The following is an 18,507-nucleotide window of genomic DNA, read 5'->3' as shown; positions in this document are numbered from 1 at the left end:
TAAGAGGGAAACAGCTGGTGAGCGAAGGTGGAGAGGGGAGGGATGAGAGGAGGGAGAGAGGGGAGGGATGAGAAAGGGGGGAAAGGTGGAGAGGGCATGGCAGCTGAGCAGGCGGCAAATTCACGACACGGATGGACAGACTTATGGAGAGAGGAGAGCACATGGGGACCATAGAGCGGGAGAGAAAGGAGGGGGGGGGGGGAGAGAGCAACATAGCGAGAGAGAGAGGTCTAAATCAGACCCTGATTAGAGGGGAATCACCCATCTGGTGTCCCAGGTCTAAACCAGTCCCTGATAAGAGATGGAAAGAGACAAGTGAGCTCATTGGTCTATCAGACTTGACATGTCACAGCCGGGGATGTAGGCACTCATTGGTCTATCAGACTTGACCTATCACAGCTGGGGATGTAGGCACTCATTGGTCTATCAGACTTGACAGTAGGAAGTGAGATAATAGTGAGCCGTGTGGGACATAGTCCAGTAATACCTACAAGCCCCTGTAGGGTCTCATGTTTCACCAACACAACGTACTGTAGCGTGGCAGCCGTAACCGATAGCAACATGTCCTCAATTCTTCAGTACAACAGTATCCAAGACAAAAACACTTTCCAATTTACACTAGTAGGCAATGCAACACACCAGTGCAAATGCACTTGAAGAAATGTTCTGCTGCCATGTTCTGCTGTCAGATGTAGTAAAAATGTTGTGCTGCCATGTTCTGCTGTCAGATGTAGTAAAAATGTTCTGCTGCCATGTTCTGCTGTCAGATGTAGTAAAAATGTTCTGCTGCCATGTTCTGCTGTCAGATGTAGTAAAAATGTTCTGCTGCCATGTTCTGCTGTCAGACGTAGTAAAAATGTTCTGCTGTCAGATGTGGTAAAAATGTTCTGCTGCCATGTTCTGCTGTCAGATGTAGTAAAAATGTTCTGCTGCCATGTTCTGCTGTCAGACGTAGTAAAAATGTTCTGCTGTCAGATGTGGTAAAAATGTTCTGCTGCCATGTTCTGCTGTCAGATGTAGTAAAAATGTTCTGCTGCCATGTTCTGCTGTCAGATGTAGTAACAATGTTCTGCTGCTATGTTCTGCTGTCAGATGTAGTAAAAATGTTATGCTGCCATGTTCTGCTGTCAGATGTGGTAAAAATGTTATTCTGCCATGTTCTGCTGTCAGATGTAGTAAAAATGTTGTGCTGCCATGTTCTGCTGTCAGATGTAGTAAAAATGTTCTGCTGCCATGTTCTGCTGTCATGTTCTGCTGTCAGACGTAGTAAAAATGTTCTGCTGTCAGATGTGGTAAAAATGTTCTGCTGCCATGTTCTGCTGTCAGATGTAGTAAAAATGTTCTGCTGCCATGTTCTGCTGTCAGATGTAGTAAAAATGTTCTGCTGCCATGTTCTGCTGCCATGTTCTGCTGTCAGATGTAGTAAAAATGTTCTGCTGCCATGTTCTGCTGTCAGATGTAGTAAACATTTTCTGCTGTGTTCAGATGTAGTAAAAATGTTCTGCTGCCTGCCATGTTCTGCTGTCAGATGTAGTAAAAATGTTCTGCTGCCATGTTCTGCTGTCAGATGTAGTAAAAATGTTGTGCTGCCATGTTCTGCTGTCAGTAAAAATGTTCTGCTGTCAGACGTAGTAAAAATGTTCTGCTGCCATGTTCTGCTGTCAGATGTAGTAAAAATGTTCTGCTGCCATGTTCTGCTGTCAGATGTAGTAAAAATGTTGTGCTGCCATGTTCTGCTGTCAGATGTAGTAAAAATGTTCTGCTGCCATGTTCTGCTGTCAGATGTAGTAAAAATGTTGTGTTGCCATGTTCTGCTGTCAGATGTAGTAAAATTGTTGTGTTGCCATGTTCTGCTGTCAGATGTAGTAAAAATGTTCTACTGCCATGTTCTGCTGTCAGATGTAGTAAAAATGTTCTGCTGTCAGATGTAGTAAAAATGTTGTGCTGCCATGTTCTGCTGTCAGATGTAGTAAAAATGTTCTGCTGCCATGTTCTGCTGTCAGATGTAGTAAAAATGTTCTGCTGCCATGTTCTGCTGTCAGATGTAGTAAAAATGTTCTGCTGCCATGTTCTGCTGTCAGATGTAGTAAAAATGTTGTGTTGCCATGTTCTGCTGTCAGATGTAGTAAAAATGTTCTGCTGCCATGTTCTGCTGTCAGATGTAGTAAAAATGTTGTGTTGCCATGTTCTGCTGTCAGATGTAGTAAAATTGTTGTGTTGCCATGTTCTGCTGTCAGATGTAGTAAAAATGTTCTACTGCCATGTTCTGCTGTCAGATGTAGTAAAAATGTTCTGCTGTCAGATGTAGTAAAAATGTTGTGCTGCCATGTTCTGCTGTCAGATGTAGTAAAAATGTTCTGCTGCCATGTTCTGCTGTCAGATGTAGTAAAAATGTTCTGCTGCCATGTTCTGCTGTCAGATGTAGTAAAAATGTTCTGCTGCCATGTTCTGCTGTCAGATGTAGTAAAAATGTTCTGCTACCATGTTCTGCTGTCAGGCCTAGTGACTTCTCAACCACTCAATGACCTTGTCTGGAGACATTGGGTGTGTATTTTCCCACAGCAGCATCCATGGCAAATGGTAAGTCCACCTTAGGGCATACAAACACTGACTCCATTTTCCTGTGTTGCCTAGGCTATTTATTTAAAAAAACACGCAACGTTGGAATGAACTGTAGGCACTATAGGTAAATATGGAAATATGAACCACAGCTGTAAGTCAAATCTGTCGTCTCCTGTAACAATACCACAATGACACGATTCATATCATGTGGAATGACCTCATATCCTACAGCTTTAAAATAGTTTTGAAAACTCAGATTCACCTCACCTGCTGAAACACAGCCTTAAACCGGACCTACGGTGTGTCTATAAACCATCAGACTGGATCTACAGTGTGTCTATAAACCAGACTGGACCTACAGTGTGTCTATAAACCAGACTGGATCTACAGTGTGTCCTATAAAGAGCGTTGGACAGAACTTGGACCCCCCGAGCTACAAGGTACAAATCTGTCGTTCTGCCCCTAACAGGCAGTTAACCCAGACTGAAAATAAGAATTTGTTCTTAACTGACTTGCCTGGTTAAATAAAGGTAAAATAAAATAAAAAAAATAAATATAAACCAGACTGGATCTACAGTGTGTCTATAAACCAGACCGGACCTACAGTGTGTCTATAAACCAGACCGGACCTACAGTGTGTCTATAAACCAGACTGGATCTACAGTGTGTCTATAAACCAGACTGGATCTACAGTGTGTCTATAAACCAGACTGGACCTACAGTGTGTCTATAAACCATCAGACTGGATCTACAGTGTGTCTATAAACCATCAGACTGGATCTACAGTGTGTCTATAAACCAGACTGGATCTACAGTGTGTCTATAAACCAGACTGGACCTACAGTGTGTCTATAAACCAGACTGGAACTACAGTGTGTCTATAAACCATCAGACTGGATCTACAGTGTGTCTATAAACCATCAGACTGGATCTACAGTATGTCTATAAACCATCAGACTGGATCTACAGTATGTCTATAAACCATCAGACTGGATCTACAGTATGTCTATAAACCAGACTGGACCTACAGTGTGTCTATAAACCAGACTGGACCTACAGTGTGTCTATAAACCAGACTGGATCTACAGTGTGTCTATAAACCAGACTGGATCTACAGTGTGTCTATAAACCAGACTGGATCTACAGTGTGTCTATAAACCAGACTGGATCTACAGTGTGTCTATAAACCATCAGACTGGATCTACAGTGTGTCTATAAACCAGACTGGATCTACAGTGTGTCTATAAACCAGACTGGACCTACAGTGTGTCTATAAACCAGACTGGATCTACAGTGTGTCTATAAACCATCAGACTGGACCTACAGTGTGTCTATAAACCAGACTGGATCTACAGTGTGTCTATAAACCAGACTGGACCTACAGTGTGTCTATAAACCAGACTGGACCTACAGTGTGTCTATAAACCATCAGACTGGACCTACAGTGTGTCTATAAACCATCAGACTGGATCTACAGTGTGTCTAAAAACCAGACTGGATCTACAGTGTGTCTATAAACCAGACTGGACCTACAGTGTGTCTATAAACCAGACTGGATCTACAGTGTGTCTATAAACCAGACTGGACCTACAGTGTGTCTATAAACCAGACTGGATCTGCAGTATGTCTATAAACCAGACTGGATCTACAGTGTGTCTATAAACCAGACTGGATCTACAGTGTGTCTATAAACCATCAGACTGGATCTACAGTGTGTCTATAAACCAGACTGGATCTACAGTGTGTCTATAAACCAGACTGGATCTACAGTGTGTCTATAAACCAGACTGGATCTACAGTGTGTCTATAAACCAGACTGGACCTACAGTGTGTCTATAAACCAGACTGGATCTACAGTGTGTCTATAAACCAGACTGGATCTACAGTGTGTCTATAAACCAGACTGGATCTACAGTGTGTCTATAAACCAGACTGGACCTACAGTGTGTCTATAAACCAGACTGGACCTACAGTGTGTCTATAAACCAGACTGGATCTACAGTGTGTCTATAAACCAGACTGGACCTACAGTGTGTCTATAAACCAGACTGGACCTACAGTGTGTCTATAAACCAGACTGGATCTACAGTGTGTCTATAAACCAGACTGGATCTACAGTGTGTCTATAAACCATCAGACTGGATCTACAGTGTGTCTATAAACCAGACTGGATCTACAGTGTGTCTATAAACCATCAGACTGGATCTACAGTGTGTCTATAAACCAGACTGGATCTACAGTGTGTCTATAAACCAGACTGGACCTACAGTGTGTCTATAAACCAGACTGGATCTACAGTGTGTCTATAAACCATCAGACTGGATCTACAGTGTGTCTATAAACCAGACTGGACCTACAGTGTGTCTATAAACCAGACTGGACCTACAGTGTGTCTATAAACCAGACTGGATCTACAGTGTGTCTATAAACCATCAGACTGGATCTACAGTGTGTCTATAAACCAGACTGGATCTACAGTGTGTCTATAAACCAGACTGGATCTACAGTGTGTCTATAAACCAGACTGGATCTACAGTGTGTCTATAAACCAGACTGGATCTACAGTGTGTCTATAAACCATCAGACTGGATCTACAGTGTGTCTATAAACCAGACTGGATCTACAGTGTGTCTATAAACCAGACTGGACCTACAGTGTGTCTATAAACCAGACTGGACCTACAGTGTGTCTATAAACCAGACTGGATCTACAGTGTGTCTATAAACCAGACTGGACCTACAGTGTGTCTATAAACCATCAGACTGGATCTACAGTGTGTCTATAAACCAGACTGGATCTACAGTGTGTCTATAAACCAGACTGGATCTACAGTGTGTCTATAAACCAGACTGGATCTACAGTGTGTCTATAAACCAGACTGGACCTACAGTGTGTCTATAAACCAGACTGGACCTACAGTGTGTCTATAAACCAGACTGGATCTACAGTGTGTCTATAAACCATCAGACTAGATCTACAGTGTGTCTATAAACCAGACTGGATCTACAGTGTGTCTATAAACCAGACTGGACCTACAGTGTGTCTATAAACCAGACTGGATCTACAGTGTGTCTATAAACCAGACTGGACCTACAGTGTGTCTATAAACCAGACTGGACCTACAGTGTGTCTATAAACCAGACTGGACCTACAGTGTGTCTATAAACCAGACTGGACCTACAGTGTGTCTATAAACCAGACTGGACCTATAGCGTGTCTATAAACCATCAGACTGTGTCTATTGACACTTTAAAAAGGTGTAGTCAGCGATATGAAGTAGATGGACAAAATAAACAGCATTCAGGTCAATTTACAACTAAGAGCGTTTGGAGCACAAGGCTAAACTTCTCCTCTGTTTTGGTCCTGTGTCTACCACGTTGTAGGAGCGTGAAGGGAACCCATGCACATGTGCTGACACTGTAGCTGTGGGAGAGCAAAGTACGATGCAAGACGGCTCACTGTCGAAACTATTGGTTTAAAAGAACAACCCGCAGGACAGTCGATTATTTTGGTTTAAAAGAACAGCCCGCAGGACAGTCGATTCTATTGGTTTAAAAGAACAGCCAGCAGGACAGTCGATACTATTGGTTTAAAAGAACAGCCCGCAGGACAGTCGATTCTATTGGTTTAAAAGAACAGCCAGCAGGACAGTCGATTCTATTGGTTTAAAAGAACAGCCAGCAGGACAGTCGATTCTATTGGTTTAAAAGAACAGCCCGCAGGACAGTCGATTCTATTGGTTTAAAAGAACAACCCGCAGGACAGTCGATTCTATTGGTTTAAAAGAACAGCCAGCAGGACAGTCGATTCTATTGGTTTAAAAGAACAGCCCGCAGGACAGTCGATTCTATTGGTTTAAAAGAACAACCCGCAGGACAGTCGATTCTATTGGTTTAAAGGAACAGCCCGCAGGACAGTCGATTCTATTGGTTTAAAGGAACAGCCCGCAGGACAGTCGATACTATTGGTTTAAAGGACCAGCCCCCAGGACAGTCGATTCGATTGGTTTAAAGGAACAGCCCGCAGGACAGTCGATTCTATTGGTTTAAAGGAACAGCCCCCAGGACAGTCGATACCATTGGTTTAAAGGAACAGCCCGCAGGACAGTCAATACTATTGGTTTAAAGGAACAGCCCGCAGGACAGTAGATACCATTGGTTTAAAGGAACAGCCCGCAGGACAGTCGATACTATTGGTTTAAAGGAACAGCCCTTATGCACAGCATCCAACCACAAGGCTCTACAGAGGGTAGTGTGTAGGTCCCAGTACATCACTGGAGCCATGCTTCCTGCCATCCAAGACCTCTATACCAGGCGGTGTCAGAGGAAGGCCCTAAAAATTGTCAAATACTCCAGCCACCCCAGTCATAGACTGTTCTCTCTGCTACCGCACGGCAAGCGGTACCGGAGCGCCAACCCTAGGTCCAAAAGCCTTCTAAACAGCTTCTACCTCCAAGCCATATGACTGCTGAACAATTAATCAGATGGCTACCCAGACTGTTTACATACGCAGGCATATGAATGAGAAGACCATAAACACACATCCAATCGAGGCCTGACCCCTGAAAACTCATCCATCATTGAAACGCAAAGCAACGCTACCACATCAGTCACTGTCACGGCAACAGTAACCATGGGAGAGTAGAGGGCTCTGGAGCGACCTGCCAATCAACTGGCTCTAAAAACAGGACGATCATTCACTAGTGCTAGCTAAATGACGCTCAGATGTGACATACACACCCACCTCCATTGATTTTGTTAGAAATGTTTGAGTCACTCAGTTTATATGACCTATAATTATTTACACTATGAGTGAAATAGTTTTCCTCCCCCCCCAAAATGGTAATAAACTCCCTTAAAAAGCAGCCCCCCCCCCAACCAACCAACGAAATGGTGTGGGCGTACCCCCCCCAACCAACCAACGAAATGGTGTGGGCGTACCCCCCCCCAACCAACGAAATGGTGTGGGCGTACCCCCCCCAACCAACGAAATGGTGTGGGCGTACCCCCCCCAACCAACGAAATGGTGTGGGCGTACCCCCACCAACCAACGAAATGGTGTGGGCGTACCCCCCCCAACCAACGAAATGGTGTGGGCGTACCCCCCCCAACCAACGAAATGGTGTGGGCGTACCCCCCCCCAACCAACGAAATGGTGTGGCCGTACCCCCCCCAACCAACGAAATGGTGTGGGCTTACCCCCCCCAACCAACGAAATGGTGTGGGCGTACCCCCCCCAACCAACGAAATGCTGTGGCCGTACCCCCCCCAACCAACGAAATGGTGTGGGCTTACCCCCCCAACCAACGAAATGGTGTGGGCATACCCCCCCCCAAAACAACTAAATGGTGTGGGCGTACCCCCCCCCAAAACAACAGAATGGTGTGGGCGTACCCCCCCCAACCAACGAAATGGTGTGGGCGTACCCCCCCAACCAACGAAATGGTGTGGGCATACCCCCCCCCAAAACAACTAAATGGTGTGGGCGTACCCCCCCCCAAAACAACAGAATGGTGTGGGCGTACCCCCCCCCCAACCAACAGAATGGTGTGGGCGTACCCCCCCAAACAACAGAATGGTGTGGGCGTACCCCCCCCAACCAACTAAATGGTGTGGGCGTACCCCCCCCAAACAACAGAATGGTGTGGGCGTACCCCCCCCCCCAAAACAACAGAATGGTGTGGCCTAAGGCTGGTGATAAAAAATATGAACACGACTAGAACGCTGATTGGCTAGCTCTCTTTTCCCCCGACCCTATCGACCGCCAGTCTCAGTCTCTTATCCGGCACTAATCCGGATCATTTTAGCTTCAGAATCAAAAGAGGTAAACGTAAAATTAAATTAACTCAATCCTGATTGGATTATTTTCCAGGAAGGGGAGCCTGACCTCTGCCCCGGTCGACCCACTCCCTCAAGGTCCCCAGAGGACGCTGATAACTAGGTCTTACCACGAATAGTGTACTGGTCCCGTTTGATTTCAATAAAGAAATTAGAAAAAGTGACATGTTTTCAAATCATTAGAAGCATCCTCACATTCAATCCAACATTTAATTTTTCTTCCACTCGATGTTCGCTGCCATTTTTGGGCTGACGTGCGGCTCGTCTTTGATGTGACATAAAGAGAGGGGCCCAGATGGCGTATGGCAAGATTCAATAATTTGCCTTTCTGACTCGTCCCGCAGAGAACCCCACTTTTAGACAGAGATGTATCAGTCTTGAGGGGCTGTTTATTCAAAACGGCTCCGACACGACTCCCCTGCCGCGCGTTAGAATGGACTGGATGGTGATCTACTTTTGAACAAAGCCCTACGGGAATAGGTTACCATTTTGTATGCAACCATTGTGCATAAACAGTCCCATGGATGTTAAGGAGGCTGATAAATCCATGTCTGTGGTCTACTCCCCTGCCACGCGTTAGTACTGAGTTCTAAGGAGCTCTTTTATATAGACAGCGGAGTCAATAGGGAGGAAGCCCAGGTTAAAGGAGAAGTTGTTTTTTTTCAACCAAATCTACATTTTTTTTGAGATCCAGACGATATATATTCTATTTTGTGCGACTCGAGACGTTTCCCCATATCCAGCTGTTCCATTATCTGTAAAACGCCTGCTGCTACAAGTAACTGCCAAAATAACGGAAACACCAACAAAGTGTCTTAATAGGGTGTTGGGCCACGAGGAGCTGCCAAAACAGCTTCAATGCGCCTCAGCATAGATTCTACAAGCACCCCATGCTTTCAATATACTTTGCATCCTTCATTTACGCAAGTGTTTCCTTTATTTTGGGAGTTACCTGTAGAATGGACAGAGTATCGCTATCCAGGTAGTATAGCCATGGAAACCGAGCTCAGGCCAGGATATAGCTGGGTAAACATGCACACTTGGCTAATTCAGGACACAGATGATAGTTTTTAATGCCCTGATATCAGGAGCTGGCGGCGAAAAGACAAAAAAATATTTATTAAAACAATTCCGAAACTTAAACTAATTCATCAGATGACAAATATTTAAAGGAACGCAAATTGATATCCAATCCCGAAATCAGCGGTAACTGTCAATAGTAAAACAAAAAAACGTTATGTTTGAGTGAACTCTGAATACAGAAAATGAATGGCGAAGTCACGACCAGACGCGGTCCACACCGCCGCCTCCTCCTCACTATAATTTCAAGTTTGTGGAGCCTTTGTTTATGTTTTTCCAGGGGGCCCATACTACACAATAAGGAAGTAATGTTTAGGGCAAGTTTCTCAAAAACAAGTGGGGAAACAAAAAAGGAGTCCGGTTCTTTTTCCAATTTCTACCATGCGTATACATTTATTCTGTAAGGAACATTTAAAATGTGATCCCTATCCACTTTGGCCAATTCCCATAACTTTAAAAGGTTCACTGATGTCATACAACAGAATGTATTTTGTGTAATGTTAGGAATAGCTGGGACTGGGCTGAGCGGGAGCTGCCCCCGTAGGGGTGGGAGGGCCAAGAGACCAGAGGTGGCAGAACGGAGACCAACTCAGGTTAGGGTGTAGGGTTTGAACATAGCCTGAAGGTAGGGAGGTTGGCAGTTCCTCTTGCTGTTCCGTCGGTAAGCAACAAGGTCTTGTAGTGGATGTGAGCTTCAACTGGACGTCGGTGGAGTGTGAGGATGAGCGGGTAGACATGGGAGAACTCGGAGAGGTTGAACACCCGGCGGGATGCTGCATTCTGGATAAATTGCAGAGGTTTGATGGCACAAGTGGGGGAGCCCAGCCAACAGTTGCACTAATCCAGACGGGATATTACAAGTGCCTGGATTCAGACCTGCTTCCTGTGTGAGGTAGGGTCTTCCTGTGTGAGGTAGGGTCTTCCTGTGTGAGGTAGGGTCTTCCCGTGTGAGGTAGGGTATTCCTGTGTGAGGTAGGGTCTTGCTGAGCAGGGATCATTAACTCGATTCAGCCATGGGCCGATTTCTTTGTGAGCGGATGGTCAGGGGGACCGGAACATAATTACAAATAATTTGTAACTGCAAATTAACCACAAGAAGCCCAAACACATAATATTTGACTAATACATAATCATTTCAAACCTCGCTTACATTTGTATATGATCACGTGTCTCTTTATTATGTGTGGGAATACTTGGGAAAAGATTTCCTAAACTAAAATCACTTGGAGCTGATTTCTTGGTGTTTTGGCAGTCTTGTATCCTACAATTAACGAAGGAGAGTGATGAGTGCTGCATCAGATGACCTAGCCTCCACAATCCCCCGACCTCACCCAATTGAGATGGTTTGGGATGAGTTGGACCGCACAGTGAAGGAAAAGCAGCCAGCAAGTGCTCAGCATATGTGGGAACTCCTTCAAGACTGTTGGAAAAGCATTCCAGGTGAAGCTGGTGGAGAGAATGCCAAGAGTGTGCAAAGCTGTCAAGGCAAATGGTGGCTACTTTGAAGAATCAAAAATATATTTTTGATTTGTTTAGCACATTTTTTGGTTACTACATGATTCCATGAGTGTTATTTCATAGTTTTAAATATCTTCACTATTATTCAACAAAGTAGACAATAGTACAAATGTATTAAAACCCTGGAATGAGTAGGTGTGTCCAAAATGTTGACTGGTACTGTACATTGATTTATTTTCTTGCTCAGTAAACATGGAGGTGAAAGTAAACATTTGCCTGCGGGCTGTCAGTTGGAGAAACCTGTTGTAGAGCATGAACCTGCAGGAGAGCGTCACTGCTTTAATGTTTGCATAGAAGGACAGGGTGTTGTCCAGGGTCACGCCAAGGTTCTCTGCATTCTGAGAGAAGGACACCATGGAGTTGTCAACCGTGATGGAGAGGTCTTGGAGCGGGCAGGCCTTCCACGGGAGGAAGACACGCTCTGTCTTGTCGAGATCGAGCTTGAGGCGGTGAGCGTGTAGTGTCAAGTAGTAGTGTGTAGTGTAGTGTCAACCGCATAGCAATGATAGGAGAGATCACGTGAGGATATGACGGAGCCGAGGGACTTGGTGTATAGAGAGAAGAAGGCCAAGAACCGAGCCCTGGGGGACACCAGTAGCGAGGGTACGTGGTGCAGACACAGCTCCACGTCACCTGGTAGGTGTGGCCTGCCAGGCGGGATGCAGAGTGCGCGGAGCCTGAAACTCCCAGCCCTGAGAGGGTGAACAGGAGAATCAGTGTCAAAGACAGCAGATTGCTGTAGGAGGATGAGGAGAGAGAGTCAGCTTTGGCAGAGTGGAGAGCCTCTGTGACACACAGAAGAGCAGTCTCAATTGAGTGACCTGTCTTGAAGCCTGTCTGGTTAGGTTTCTTTGAGGAAGGGAGCGACTCTGGTAAATGTCATTATTTAAGTTTCAAGTTTTAATGCCACCAGCACAAATACAGTGAAACTCTACAATGCAGTAATCAATATCAATATAGCACAACAAAAAATAACATAAGGTAGAACAAAACCACAGGAGAAATGTAAATATGAAACAAGAAGAGCACGACCATATACAATATACTTCCTTGCATACTCTACATCTGAACATCCCAAAGAGTCTCAAGAACGAGCTGTGACCTAATGCAGTAGTAGATGTGCTCGGAGTGCTCCGAGACATTCAGCGACTATTGGAAAGACAAGGGAAGTTCGCAACAACAACAACAACAACAACAACAACAAAAATGCTTTATTGACAAAAACCAACATGTCTTCAACTGCCCCTGGACAAGGCAGTTAAACCTACTGTTCCTAGGACTGTCGTTGTAAATAATAATTTGTTCTTAAACTGGACTTGCCTAGTTCAATAAAAAGGTTAAATAAAATAAAATAAACATCACGTTGGCTTAGTAGTGGTTTTAAAATGTATGGTCTCACAATTGAAACTTGGTTTGCGGTCGTTTAAAAAAAAAAAAAGACATGACAACATTGAATCTTAAGTCACTTAGCTAGTCACAGTAGTGCTTAACTCCATGGCAACATGAGGTTTACAGCCCCAAGAGTATCTGATGGTTGGAGGTTCCCGTCATGCAGAGAGGAGAATTAAAAACACAAACAGCAGCCTTGCTGTCACAGCCCTGACAGGGCACACAGCCGTCACACACTGACAGAATAATGCTAGGCCCCACACACACACACACACACGGCTTTATGTTAGGCCTACACACACACATACAGCCTTATGCTACACACATAGCTTTATGCTAGCTAGGGTCACACACACACACACACAGCACACACACACACACACACACACACACACACACACATCACACACAGACAGCGTTACACCTAGCTAGGTCTGTGCTGTGGCAGACACACATGGCATCATGACACAGACAGCGTTACACCTAGCTAGGTCTGTGCTGTGGCAGACACACATCATGACACAGACAGCGTTACACCTAGCTAGGTCTGTGCTGTGGCAGACACACATCGATGGCCCAAACAGACATCATGACACAGACAGCGTTACACCTAGCTAGGTCTGTGCTGTGGCAGCCACACATTGATGGCCCAAACAGACATCATGACACAGACAGCGTTACACCTAGCTAGGTCTGTGCTGTGGCAGACACACATCGATGGCCCAGACAGACATCATGACAGGTAAACATCCTCATGAAGCTGACTGATTTCAAAGTAAAAGTCGTTTTCAAAAAACAGCTGTGTGACGTTACCATATCTATGTCCCAAATGAAGCTATATAGTGCACTATTGTGGACCAGGACCCAGGGGGCTGTTTCCTGTTTCCTTTTTCTAGTGCAATAGTTCACAGCAGGGACAGAGAGCTGAAGGGTAGTAGTGAGAGGAGACCAGCCAGCAGTATCCTGACCTTAGATGAAGGGACCAGCCAGGAGTAACCTGACCTTAGATGAAGGGACCAGCCAGGAGTAACCTGACCTCAGATGAAGGGACCAGCCAGGAGTAACCTGACCTTAGATGAAGGGCCCAGCCAGGAGTAACCTGACCTTAGATGAAGGGACCAGCCAGCAGTAACCTGACCTTAGATGTGAGGGACCAGCCAGCAGTAACCTGACCTTAGATGTGAGGGACCAGCCAGCAGTAACCTGACCTTAGATGAAGGGACCAGCCAGCAGTAACCTGACCTTAGATGAAGGGACCAGCCAGCAGTAACCTGACCTCAGATGAAGGGACCAGCCAGCAGTAACCTGACCTTAGATGTGAGGGCCCAGCCAGGAGTAACCTGACCTCAGATGAAGGGACCAGCCAGGAGTAACCTGACCTCAGATGAAGGGACCAGCCAGCAGTAACCTGACCTCAGATGAAGGGACCAGCCAGGAGTAACCTGACCTTAGATGAAGGGACCAGCCAGCAGTAACCTGACCTTAGATGAAGGGACCAGCCAGGAGTAACCTGACCTCAGATGAAGGGACCAGCCAGCAGTAACCTGACCTTAGATGAAGGGACCAGCCAGGAGTAACCTGACCTCAGATGAAGGGACCAGCCAGCAGTAACCTGACCTCAGATGAAGGGACCAGCCAGGAGTAACCTGACCTCAGATGAAGGGACCAGCCAGCAGTAACCTGACCTCAGAAGGGACCAGCCAGCAGTAACCTGACCTTAGGGACCAGCCAGCAGTAACCTGACCTTAACCTGACCTTAGATGAAGGGACCAGCCAGCAGTAACCTGACCTCAGGAAGACCAGCCAGCAGTAACCTGACCTTAGATGTGAGGGCCCAGCCAGGAGTGACCTCAGATGAAGGGACCAGCCAGCAGTAACCTGACCTCAGATGAAGGGACCAGCCAGGAGTAACCTGACCTCAGATGAAGGGACCAGCCAGGAGTAACCTGACCTTAGTTGAAGGGACCAGCCAGGAGTAACCTGACCTTAGATGAAGGGACCAGCCAGCAGTAACCTGACCTCAGATGTGAGGCCATGGCGTAGGTAGAGAGAGATGGCCTGTTGCCCTCATTTTACATTTTCTGATCTCCCATGAGCGTGTGAGCGTGTGTGTGTGTGTGTGTGCGAGATAGAAGCGCATACAGCAGTTTGAGTTAATATAGAAATCCTGTATAAGGTCTACCCCTGGCCTAAGCTAGCCTATATCATCCACACATCTAAGCTTTAGTTCCTCTCCTCCCTCCGCCTCCCCCTCTTCTCCCTCCGCCTCCCCCTCTCCCCGCCTCCCCCTCTCCTCCCTCCGCCTCCCCCTCTCCTCCCTCCGCCTCCCCCTCTCCTCGCCTCCCCCTCCCTCCCTCCGCCTCCCCCTCTCCTCCCTCCGCCTCCCCCTCTCCTCCCTCCGCCTCCCCCTCTCCTCCCTCCGCCTCCCCTCTCCTCTCTCCGCCTCCCCCTCTCCTCTCTCCGCCTCCCCCTCTCCTCTCTCCCTCTCCTCTCTCCGCCTCCCCCTCTCCTCTCTCCGCCTCCCCCTCTCCGCCTCCCCCTCTCCTCCCCCTCTGCCTCTCCGCCTCCCTCCGCCTCTCCTCCCCTCCCCTCGCCCCGCCTCTCCTCCCCTCTCCCCTCGCCTCGCCTCCCTCAGCCTCTCCTCTCTCCCCTCCCTCCGCCACAGCTGAGAATTCTAAACCACACAGCAACAGTCAAGCTCCTGGATTTCCCTCAACTCTCCACTGAGAAATCCTGGACTCAGGATGACTTCACTTCCCCATTCTACTGTAATTCTCTCTGTCTCCCTCTTTCTTCTCTTCTCTCCCTCATCTGGTTGTTACACACACACACACACACACACGAGGGAATTGATAATTACATCACCCAAGTATTGATTTGTAATATATATATATATATTTTTTTTTGTGCTAGGTAGTGTTAGCTAGCGCTAGTCGTCTGTACCTGCACCAAACCTCCAGTATAATTCCTCCTTGTTCTCCATCTTCTTTTTACATAGTGATCCAACACGTTTTCACCACTTTTATTCCCACGACTGACCAGAACAAAACGTGCACGTGCTCCCTCTCTGCAGCAGACATACAGTAAGCAATAGGTTTGGAACATTAAAACCTCAAGATCGAATCGCAATACAAATAGAATTGAGAGAAATTACAATACATATTAATCGGCACCTTATAGTGATAATATCGTATCGCGAGGTCCCTGGCAACTCCCAGACCTACCACACACACGCGTGTGCACTCAGAAACATTACACACACAGACACTGTGGACTGGCTTTGATGTAATTACTGCACCATAGTGAAGTACGGACAAGACCTAGTGAACACAATTGTCTTTCTGCTGGTAAGGAAGCAGCCCAGTGCGACCTGTGTGTGTGTGTGCAGACATTACAAATCACATTCATGTGATTTGAGGATTTAAATAAAGTATTTGGAGTAATGTGTGTGCGTGCCTGCATGGGTTGTGTGTGTGTGACAGTGTTTTATTTATTTTATTCTTCACTGCCTGTAGTTCCTCTCGCGCTTATATGGAGGCGCACGGCTCCACTGCTCACCACATGCCAAGCCGAGGAGTTCCTTTCTGCCGCACTGTCACCCCGCTAGCCCACTACTGCAGAGGCGCACACACACCGCGTCTATACCGTTAACATACACGATACAGGCGCGGAGATGGGGGCGAAGGAGCATTCGCGCTCATCAATTGACAAGGTAAACAACACCTTGGGCCAAAGTCTGTCGGAAAATCTGTATAATGGCGAGCATTGAGTAAACCACGTCACTAGTGAACGATAAAAAAAACCGAGGTGTAGTCCATATCCGTCGGTATCAAACCGGGAACGGTGCCCATACTAATGTACAGCTGTTCGCACTTCGTCAACATTGAAGTTGAGAGGCTTGAGCCCACTGTTGCGTTCAAGATGATCTCACGCAACAAAACACACACAACGGGTCTAGCTAGATACAACCCGTTGATATAGTTAAGACGTATACAGAGAAAAGACACACAAAGCTTGGGACATTTTACATAAATGTACATTGCCAGACGGTGGACCAGTGGTCGACAGAGTTTACCAGTACCTAAAAACTGCATTGCTGCTGTCAAAAGCGCCTGCGGCCACAAGGTGATTGACTGACCCCGGGTTATTAACAGTTGTAGCAAAAATACTTCGACAACTACTATTACAGCAAACCTTAAAACAGAGCTTAACTCCAACCAATATCAAGGAAGACACCGAAGAAAACTATTAATGACGCTAGTTAGCGTTACTTCCTTAGCAAGACCCGTCATCAAGCTACAGTCAGAGCAGCCCACCGTCACAGCCCTGCCTTGTCCCACATCTCTCCGCACCCAGGTCCGACGACTTACCGATCTTATATGCTGGTGGTGCCGCTGTGATGAGATAGCAAGTGCTGGGAGCCCGGTGACCACAGCGCCGCTGCTCCTGGTCAAGAGGAGCACTGTTCTACACACTTTCGCAGCCATCTCTGTAGTGAAAAATCCTCGCTGGGATGTCGAATGCTGCAGGCGGACCGAGAGAGAGAGACGGTGGCAGGCGGGGGAGTAGAGTAGGCGGACTGCGGGGCTGGGCTTGCGTTTCATACAAACACACCCCGACGCGGCAAGGAATTTCAGAACAGAGGTGGGGTTGAACTCACCAAACAATAACTTTGCCTATAAGTCAATGAAAGCCCTGGTCGATTTATTAAGTGCCGTTTCATTTCTGTCATTTCATTCGATACGAAATAGCAGCGAAATGAAAACTATCATTAACCTACAAAAGCACAATATTAAAGAAACGAATACGGGTGTAAATCCACAGCGTTGCCAATTATGGACGATTCGACCAATCAGAGAACGCGGAACGGTCCGTTGAAGTATACAGGAAGAGAAATCCAGCCACAAGCAGAGAGACAAATGTATTGTTGTCAACCCGCACCTTTTTGGATTCTGACCTTACCTGAGATGTTAACCACAGTTACACAGCGGGCCGTTGGTATTAGTTTGACTGAGGCTGTTTTGAGTATATAATTGTTCTTTAGTAAGTAGACAGAGTGTAGTGTAGTTACTTTTTTATTTATTTTACCTTTATTTAATTAGGCAAGTCAGTTAAGAACAAATTATTATTAGGAACAGTTGGTTAACTGCCTGTTCAGGGGCAGAACGACAGATTTGTACCTTGTCAACTCGGGGATTTGAACTTGCAACCTTCCGGTTACTAGTTCACCGCTCTAACCACTTGGCTACCCAGCCGCCTACAGCGTAAAGGAAAACAGTGATAGAATGCTACAAGTTAGGTTACCAACAAGCAAAGCAGGAGTCCGATATGTATTTATTCAAACAGGATTCTTCCCCCTTTGTCGTATTGCATTGCCTGATTTAATTTGGACTTGAGTTGCAATGCATGTGTAGGGTCAACCTGGTTTTAGAGCATTTCCAAATCTGTATGTAAATCCGAGGTACTCCTTTTCAGTATGATATGTTACGTTCCGTAGTTTGTGCATGTCCATCATCCATTGCGTATGATATATGTTACGAATTTGCAAAACGTATGATATGTGACCAAATCCAATTTGTTGTGGCTAACGTTAGCTATGTGGCTAATGTTCGCAAGGCTGAGGGTAAGGAGTTAAGGTTAAAGTTGAGGGAAAAGGGTTAGTTTACATGCAAAATAGTTGCAAAGTTTATTTTAAAAAAAAGTAGCAAGTAGTTAAAATTCTAATGTTGTCAGTTGATGAAATTCAAATACGCAACCTTTGGGTTGCTAGTTCCTGTTCGACGTCCACCCATGCACCCCTACCAACCACCCATTTTCAGAAATGTCATGTCGAAAGAGGTTACAAAAGACGGAAATGAGAAAAAAGTTCACCTCTTTTTCTGAATTCACCCATTACAATACATCAATCACCTAGCTAAGCCATCTATCTATTCCATTAGGTTGTTACTGCTTGTCTCCCAAATGGCACCCTATTCCCTATATAGTGCACTACTATTGGATCTGGTCGAAGTGCATAATGTAGGGAATATGGTGCCATTTGGGACAGAGATTTGATGTATTTTTAGCTCTTCAATCTCTCTCTATCTCCTCTCTCTCTCTCCCCCCATCTCCTCTCTCTCTC

The 18,507-nt window shown here is 46.1% G+C and overlaps 1 protein-coding gene across 1 annotated transcript in view; it reads right to left on the bottom strand.

The window, feature by feature from the left end:
- LOC139367895 (mitochondrial calcium uniporter) overlaps window positions 1–16,954 on the bottom strand; it is a 129,173-nt gene extending 112,219 nt beyond the window's left edge. Inside the window, exon 1 of the mRNA XM_071106265.1 lies at window positions 16,757–16,954. Coding sequence (XP_070962366.1) covers window positions 16,757–16,873 — 117 coding nt within the window. The 5' untranslated portion in view covers window positions 16,874–16,954. The remainder of the gene's footprint in view (window positions 1–16,756) is intronic.
- Between the last annotated feature and the right edge of the window lie 1,553 nt (window positions 16,955–18,507).

The sequence above is a fragment of the Oncorhynchus clarkii genome, chromosome 16 (genome assembly GCF_045791955.1).
Source record: "Oncorhynchus clarkii lewisi isolate Uvic-CL-2024 chromosome 16, UVic_Ocla_1.0, whole genome shotgun sequence".
Taxonomy (NCBI): Eukaryota; Metazoa; Chordata; class Actinopteri; order Salmoniformes; family Salmonidae; genus Oncorhynchus; species Oncorhynchus clarkii.
This window is presented reverse-complemented; position numbering and strand designations above follow the sequence as displayed.